The sequence below is a fragment of the Ictalurus furcatus genome, chromosome 7, assembly GCF_023375685.1.
Source record: "Ictalurus furcatus strain D&B chromosome 7, Billie_1.0, whole genome shotgun sequence".
Classification (NCBI taxonomy): Eukaryota; Metazoa; Chordata; class Actinopteri; order Siluriformes; family Ictaluridae; genus Ictalurus; species Ictalurus furcatus.
This window is the reverse complement of record NC_071261.1, coordinates 13989208-13998575: the sequence shown is the minus strand read 5'-3', so window position 1 is coordinate 13998575 and position 9368 is coordinate 13989208. Positions and strand designations below refer to the sequence as shown.

The following is a 9368-nucleotide window of genomic DNA, read 5'->3' as shown; positions in this document are numbered from 1 at the left end:
CGCGTTTGACTGCGCCTGAGGAACAGCAGCCCTTCTTCTTCCTGCACTCTTTACCTTCTAGCGCGTGTACTCCAGCATCCAGGTAAGCCGATATCTATACGATACTGTAAGCCTACTCTAAAATGAAAATGTGTGTGAAATGAGTAAGAAACAGTGAATTGTGGCTTGTTACGGAGCAATTTTAAGCGGCGTCTGCATAAAACGCAATCTGCGGAATTTGAATGACTAAATATTAAATGAATTTAGTGTTTGCACATTCGTTAAGAAGGTTGTGATTAGGGTATTAGGTTCAGGGCTGGAGTGAGCAGTTTTCATATAACTTTATGCGTATAGTTCGACATCCGACACCGTTGTTAACTGATTGCGCATTATGTGAGTGCGTCTTATTAAGTTTGTGTCTTCCCTCTGACAGCACGGAGACATGGACTCGGACCTGGTGGACATGATTAGGGGGGATAAGTACATGTCTGAGTGTGAGCTGAACGCGTCTGTGAGCAGCGAGGCGGATCCGCGCAATGTGCCGCCTGAGCGCATGTCGCCTCTCCTCCCGGTCATCACCGCCGTTTACTCTGTAGTGTTCGTGGTGGGGCTGACGGGGAACTGCCTCGTTATGTTTGTCATTATCAGGTAATGATCACAGTTATTGCAGTCAAGGTGAAACAATATCTACTCTGAATTTCCCATTTAGAACATATAAAAGAACATCAAGCTAGCCTTCACTCCCTACACGGATCAGTGAGCCTTGGGTGTGCTTGACCCTTTCACCGGTTCACTGCTTGTCCTTCCCTGGACCACTTTTAGTAGGCACTGTTCCTGTATACCAGGAACACCTGACCTGGAGGTGCTCTGATCCAGACGTCTAGCCATCACAATTTGGCCCTTGTAGAAGTCGTTCAGATCCTTACGCTCAACTTCAAGAGCTGAGTGTTCACTTAATGGATAATATATCCCACCCCTTAGACAGGAGCCATTGTAATGACATAATCAATGTCATTCACTACACCTGTCAGTGGCTTTAATGTTACGGCTGATCTGTGTGTGTGTGTGTGTGTGTGTGTGTGTGCGACGTACATACAGGGCCGTAATCACTATAGGCACTGAGGGGACAAGTCCCCCCCAATAATGAGATATGGCCAATTTGTCGTATATAAAGAATTCACAACATTAAAGTCCATAAATGAAGTTCTGTGTAATAAAGTGGAATGACACAGGAAAAAGTATTGAACACGCTAACTGAAATTTATTTAATACTTAATGGAGAAGCCTTTGTTTATTATGACAGCTTCAAGACGCTTCCTGTATGACGAAATTAATTGGCCGCAGTATTCAGGTGGGATTTTGGCCCATTCTTCTAAACGTATTGTCTTTAAATATTGTTCAACTGGATTCAAGTCAGGTGATTGACAGGACCATTGTAGCGCCTTGGTTTTTTTTCTCTGAAACCAATTGAGAGTTTCCTTTGCTGTATGCTTTGGATCGTTGTCCTGCTAGAAGTCCACCCACGTCTCATCTTCATCATCCTGGTGGATGGCAGCAGATTCTTCTCAAGAATCTCCCGGTAAAGGGCTCCATTCATCGTTCCTTCAATTATATGGAGTCTGCCAGTACCATCCGATGAAAAACAGCCCCACACCATGATGCTTCTACCTCCAAACTTCACTGTTGGTATAGTGTTTTTAGAGTGATGTGTAGTGCCATTTCTTCTCCAAACATGGTGTGTAGTATGACAGTCAAAAAGTAAAATTTTGCTCTCGTCTGACCAGACTACACTCTCCCAGTATTTCATAGGCTTGTCCAAATGAGTTGTAGCAAACTTTAAATGAGCTTCGACATGCCTTTTCTTTAGTAATGGAGTCTTGTAGGGTGAGCGTGAGCAGTAGAGTGTATTGCCTATAGTTTTCTAGGTAACGATGGTAAATGCTGCCTCCAAGTGTTTCTGGAGCTCTTTCCGAGTGGTCCTTGGCTCTTGGGCTACTGTTCGGACTATTCTTCTGACTCTCTGGTCAGAAATCTTATGAGGAGTTCCTGTACGTGGCCGTTTGATAACGGAGTGATGTTGCTTCCAGTTGTGGATTATGGCAACAATGGTGCTTACTGGAGGATTCAGAAGTTTTGAAATCTGTCTGTATCTGATTCCATCAATATGTTTTGCAACAATAAGGTTGTGAAGTTCTTGGGAGAGCTCTTTGCTTTTACCCATCATGAGATGTTTACTGTGTGACACTTTGGTAGCGAAAAGCCTTTTTATAGACCATCAATTTACTAACCCAGCTGATATTAATTTGCACAGATAGGAGGTATAATTACTTACGGATTTTACCTGGTTCCCTGCCTTACTTTGCCTTGGAAAACTGCTTTTTCTTAGCGTGTTCAATACTTTTTCCCTGTGTCATTCCACTTTATTATACATTATGGACTTTAATGTTTTGAATTGTTTATATTTCCAGATTTAATACTGATGTCTGGTGAAAATTTCGTGTGAATAGTCTCATTGGAAATATATTTACTGAAAAGCTAAAACAGAAAAGCAGAAACATTAAACGACCAACAGTAATGTCCAGGGATGCAAACATCTGCGTGATTCATGTAACGTAATGCTTTATTCTCACTGTGATGAGACAAGAAACATTAACTGAGCCGTTTTCACTATATTAGGCAGAAGATGGACAATGAATGTGTGCATATTGTGAATGAATGTAATGAACGGTCACCTGGCTTTACTGCTAGCCTTTCAATAAATTCACTTTTCTAAGAAAATGATTTATAAAACTGAAAGTGGGAGGGTTATCCTCCTCAGACTTAAACTAGAACATGGTAAAATGTGGACTGGTGGATTGGACTCACGTGTGTTTTTAGGTTGTGGTTGGCACAAGGTCATTTATTAAAATAAAAATATATTATTTGCAAATCTAGTTATTTAACTTTTTTTATTCCTTTAATTCTCTTTTCTGGACAATAAACCCCAAAGGGTCTGCAACTATTGTATTTTGATGCTAATCTGTATGTCCTTGTCAGGTCTGTGCTCAAAAAGTTAAAGGGATAGTTCACCTAAAAATGGAAATTCTGTTATCATTTACTTCCCCTTATGTCATCCCTAACCCAAATACTGTTATTTTTCATAACATAAAAGAAGATTCAGCTCTATTCCATAAAATGGCAGAAGATAGTGATCATGAGCTTTAAAGGTGCACTATAAAGGCATCATAAAAACTATAGTCCAAATGGCCACATGAGAGTTTTGTGTCATATGAACTGCTTTTCTGTATAGCTGTGTAAATATTCTTCAAAATTCTCCTTTTGTGTTACACTGAAAAGAGCATACAGGTTTGGTGTAAGTGTGTAAGTCATTTTGTCTGGCTAGCTGACACAGTCATGTCATTTTACAGAGACATTATGACCATAATGTCTTTGGGACAGCAGAAAAAAAGGGTAAGCTGACAGGAACAGGAAAAAGGTTAGCAGTATGTACACAGTGGAAGTTTTGTAATTCATATTTTGGTCTTCTCTACTGTTTGGAACATATTATTCACTATATCTGTGCATAATGAGATGAAAGGCCTGCCTGGGGGTAGAGAGTGAGTAAATCTGAAATCTAATAATAAACCATCTAATCTAACTTGTTTTTGTATTGTAATACACACTGACCTTACTGTAATTATTTTGGTCCTAAATATGAAGGTCTTGCATTGCATATATAAATAATGTATATATAAATATTTGGGCTTTTATTACATAGAGAACTAAAAAGTACCATTGCATTTGTGACCCCCACCCCCACCAAATGGTTTGGTCTCCCCCAGTGTTCAGCATGTGGTTACAGCCTTCTCAATAATGCATATGTTTACATTAAGTGTTAGACAAGGGTGTTGCTGCCTCACAGCTCCAGGGTCCAGGTGTGTGTGCGTGTGTGTGTGGGTGTGTGTGTGTGTGTGTGTAAATATCTGTACACTGCTCATACAGACCCATGTTTCAGGACAGTGTACCCCAGTATGGATACAGTACGTACCTATCAAAGTAGGCATGATCTTGGTTTCTCACCACTAGAAGACTTGCTACACTTGATTATAAAACTGTACACAGGCTATAGACTGTATAAAATCCCACCATTTCTGGTATCTGCACAATTTTTAATGTCCAATTTCTATTTATCACTGCATGTGGACACATTTGTAGGCCTGAACTCATTATAATCACACTGCATATGGCTTGAGATCGATTTGTTCATCTCAATAGAGTAGAGTTTGTGCCATAGGCTAAGATTGACCAGGTCTAGTTTTAATTAGTTTGAATGGATTGTTTTGAGCAGGCATATAAGAACTTTAATTCTTAATGTTGTGTGTGTGCGTGTGTGTGTGTGTGTGTGTGTGTGTGTGTGTGTGTGTGTGTGCACGTGAGTGCGTGCATGTGTGTGTGTGCATGAATGGTACTAGCCAAATGTCCCCATAAGGATAGCATGAATGTTACTATCCAAATGTCCCCATATGGATAGCAATATCTGTTTTTGATACAAATATCTAGTTTTGATTGTGTTTTTCTTCAAGTTAAAGACAAACTACAGATTTTTATTTTTTTTTTAAAGTAAAAAAAAAAAAAAAAAAATGAACGTTTCCAAAACATTTCCCTTTGGTTATTGAGGTTAAGGTCAGGATTAGATTGAGGTGTATCAAGTTTCATTCATATTTATGTCAATGTACGGTCCTCAGAAGGATAGTAAGACAAACATGTGTGTGTGTGTGTGTGTGTGTGTGTGTGTGAGAGAGAGAGAGAGACAGAGAGAGCGAGAGAGAGAGAGAGAGAGAGAGAGATTTAAACCAGTTGTTGTTCTCTCCTGTAATTCACAGAATGCTGATATAGGAGTTTTTAATAGCACTGCTGTGGAAGTGTGAAGCTAGAGTTCAATTTATGAGTTATAGCTGAGATATATCAATGCTCAGACCTGGAGAAAGAGAGGGGTAGAGAGAGATCATTTTCCCAATTTCCCCCGAGTCAACTTAATGTTACTCACTGGTGATCCTTTGTAGATCCAACTTGACCTATCAATATTAAATTCACATGCTATCTACTAGCCCTTTGCTGATGCGTCTCTCTGGGATGGATGGCTTTATTTATTGCCTCTACATCAAATTGAAATCTAGTTTTAAGTAACTGGACAGATTGAGAGGATGCTCAGTCTCACATCTCCTTGTGGAATTTTGTGCTAGTCAGCAGAAGGTTTTAACATTTATTCCTAGACCTTCCAGTGAGCCTCAGTTAAGACCATTAGTGAAGCACTTCTACAATATGCTTGAATAGTATACTACCTCTTTACTAGGTGGTGTTGAATGAAAGCATCTAATTACACAGTGGTGGCTCTGAGCGACTGATTGGAAGGTTGTGAATTCAAATCCTGATCCTGAACTCTCATTATTGATCCCTTAACCCTCATCTGCTCAGGTCAATTCTAAGTCACTTTTGGAAAAGCATCTGCCAAATGAGTAAATGTGTAAATATAAATTTAGTAAGATTATCACAGCGTCCATATGCAATTTTATTATAGATGTGAGTTACAGTGGTTTCATTTGAAATAATAGCTGTAAATACTGCTTTCAACACCATCACTCAAAAACACATGAAGGACAAGGTTAGAATATTATGTTAAAATTGCAGTAAAAGATGACAACAATTCAGTTCCAACTGCTTGATGTAAGTGAATACCTACAATTGTTTCCACAGCTATTCATTCTTAAAGCTAATTTCCCACTCCATGATTTTTTTTTAATTATATCAATAATAAAGCCTTGAAAACAAATGGGCAGTGCCACTTGAGAATACCATACAATGACACTCACAAAAGTGGCATATCATTGTTATATGAATTAATTATATTATTTTGTTTATTTATTTAATTTTATTTATTTAAAAGAACCACTCAGGGTTCTTTGATTTGCATAATGACAGGAACACCAAAATGCTACGGTATTTATTTGTGTGTACACTAGGCTAATGTCTAATTCTTTGTGAGTTCATTTTTCTTAACTGATTGGGACTCCCAATTTTCTTACCTCATTAATCTATCAACAAAAATTTGTAATAAATAAATAAATAAATTATAAACTGACTTGGATGAAAACTCATGAATGGTTAAGAGGCAGAGTTAGTGGTCAGATCTTTGCATACTACAGTGGCATTAATATGAAATCTAATGAAAACATTCCCACAAGTTTCCAATTTTGTGTGAGACAGAGGTCAAGTTAAAATAAACATTCCATCAAACACAACACATTTTATGGTGTGTTCTATAAACAGTCTGATAATCTTAGAGTTTCCAGATAAACCTTCTTTAGGTATTTTAATAAATTGTGGCATTGACATGCATGACTCATCACAGGTTAACTAATTTGTTTTATTACAAGGCATTTCACATACCCAACAGTGTGCATGCAACATGAACACCGTTTTAAATAAGTATAAACTCAATCAGCAATAAATATCTTTCATTTGACAAAACAAACATCATACAATTACATTAACATATAACATAAATAAAATGATCATAGTGATAATTATCAGTAACATCAGTAACAGCATTTTACTGTTCCTTTTTTGGCACTTAGTATAACAGAATAATAGTAGTATAATAATCAGGATGAAGCCCTCAGCAACGTGTTTTCAGGTTGCTGCTTACATTGGGTTTGATAAGCTAAATGAGAAACACCATTAAACTTGGAGCGATGATTTGGCACTTCTTAGCTTACATGTGCACTTCATCCAGCTGAATCTTTTTCCAGCACCTGCCTAGACACCATCTTTTAAATTAAAGAACTCCTTTTTAAATAAGTCATTTTCAAAGTAAAGGAGTCTGTTTTGACTACTACTAAATAATCCAGTCCACCCAGTATAGTCCATTTGTGATGCCTTCTAAAGATCCTAAAAGCTCTTCCTCTGTCATTGGCACCTTTGTCAGTGATGAGAGAAAATTAATGAGTGGGAAGAGATAAGAATCCACAAACAGATGCATCTGTCACTGAGACTTTCACTTGAAGATCTAATCAGGGGTCTTGTTTCTCACTCAGTCTCTGTTTCTCACACTCAAACCCTCCTTCTGTCTCCCAATTGCTGTGATATATTTATTCATTTGGATACTTTAAATGAATAGCTTTGCTTTCTCTCTACTTCTCTTTAGAAGGTGCTGAAGTATCCGCATGTGGAAAAAGACTTCAAAGAAATGAGAATGTAGAGAGAGATCATGTAGAAATGTAGGATTGCTCTGAACATTGCATCCATTTAGCGCTGAGAATTTCTGGTAACGCATGATCTATTTTTTTTTCTTCCTTCTCTTATTGTGCTCCTCCTCAGATACACCAAAATGAAGACAGCAACCAACATTTACATCTTCAACCTGGCTTTGGCTGATGCTTTGGTTACCACTACAATGCCATTTCAGAGTGCAGACTACTTGTTGAACTCTTGGCCATTTGGTGAAATAGTATGCAAAGTCTTCATCTCCATTGACTACTACAACATGTTTACCAGCATTTTCACCCTAACCATGATGAGCGTGGACCGTTATGTGGCCGTGTGCCATCCTGTCAAGGCACTAGACTTCCGTACACCACTCATGGCTAAGACCATCAACGTGGGCATATGGGTACTGTCCTCAGCAGCAGGAGTGCCAGCCATGGTGCTTGGGGGAACACAGACTAATAATGGTGAGCTACAATCCCAGTAGGCCAAGGTTAATCTTTCTTGGTATCTCAACCAAGTAAAACACCAACCAAGTTTAGAATTGGTTCTTTTACTTGGGCCAGACTGATTATTAGTGATGCCACTATGCTCTTAAGGGATGGAAGATTAATATACCTTTGTGAATACAGAGCAATGCCAACTAATAGTGGGTAACCAACAGAACATAGAGTGTGTTCTCAATATGCTGAGCTCCTTGCGAGCAGCACTCTTAGAACAGAAGCGTTCTTTGATTTGTCTTTTTGGGTGAACCCTACAAAAGAAGATTCAAGTAGAAACTCTTTAAAAAGCTTCAACTGTTAACCATCCAAAAGAACCACTGAAGAGTATTTTTAACAAGGGAATGGCGTTATGCAAGTTTCAGTTTGACAAATTTGAGAACTTTGAACCGGCTGCATATTATATTGAGCAAAATTGTTAACCATGGTCATTCCAGGTTGCTATCTATATGGTAACTATTAATGGCCTTCTCATCTAACTCTGCATGAGAAATCAGGGTATATATTTAAAAAGGCAGTTCAGTGCTAGCTTGTGTTGACCCTGGCCAAATCCTGGTCTTTTATATAATCATGCCTTGTGTCATCTACTCATTGTTTATACTTCTCTTACAGTTTCTGAACAAATTATCCTCCTTCTTCATTCATTAACAATTTCCTTCCTTTTTCTTGCAGGCACCACAGAGTGTGCCCTGCAGTTTCCTGACCCTTACGAGTACTGGGACACGCTAATGAAGATCTGTGTGTTCGTCTTTGCTTTTGTTGCTCCTGTCCTCATCATTAGCATCTGCTACTCTCTCATGCTTCTGCGACTGCGTAGTGTCCGCTTACTCTCTGGTTCTCGAGAGAAAGACCGCAACCTTCGCCGCATCACCCGTTTGGTCCTAGTGGTTGTAGCAGCTTTTATTATTTGCTGGACTCCTATTCATATCTTCATTCTTCTGAAAGCTATAGTGGCCATTCCTGAGACTACACCACTAATGGCTGCCTATTTTCTATGTGTTGCTCTTGGTTACACCAACAGCAGCCTGAACCCTATTCTCTATGCTTTTCTAGATGAAAATTTTAAGAGGTGCTTTAAGGACTTCTGTTTGCCAGCAAGGCGAAAGGGAGATAGAGGGGTTGGAGGGAGCAGACTAGGGAGGATTGCATCCAGGCAGTCTCCCCAGGCTGCAGAGAGTGCCCCAAGGACAGCAAAGCCAGCATGACTAGCCGTGGAATTGTCCTTCATTACACAATCTGGAAAGGAGGACTCCAACACAATGGGACTGACACAGGTCTCTTCTGCACTGTGATCATAATGCAGCCAAGAGGTGGTGTGACTCGAAGAGAGCACTGTGAGAAGACTTGCTATATTACACCCTGAATATAGTGTGATGATGTGAGAGCCTATTGAAGTATGCTGAGAATTCTACCATCAGCTGCAAGCAATGGTTTTGCCTTGGTATAATGGATATATACATGTAAATATATATTTGTCAATTTTCTCATTTAACTTGATTTGATTTGAGACTCTCTCCCAAGCATTCATACACTAATGTCTTTTATATATTGTAGTTCATTCATTCATTCATTCATTCATTCATTTACTAATCTTCATAACCATTTTATCCCGGTCTGAGTAACATGGATCTGGAGCCTATCCCATAA

The 9368-nt window shown here is 38.9% G+C and overlaps 1 protein-coding gene across 1 annotated transcript; it reads left to right on the top strand.

The window, feature by feature from the left end:
* Positions 1-200: 200 nt before the first annotated feature.
* Positions 201-8926, top strand: LOC128609878 (delta-type opioid receptor-like). Its single transcript, XM_053628734.1, has 3 exons — positions 201-627; positions 7336-7688; positions 8394-8926. The coding sequence occupies exons 1-3, from the start codon at positions 422-424 to the stop codon at positions 8924-8926; spliced, it is 1092 nt and encodes a 363-aa protein (XP_053484709.1). The 5' UTR covers positions 201-421.
* Positions 8927-9368: the final 442 nt, after the last annotated feature.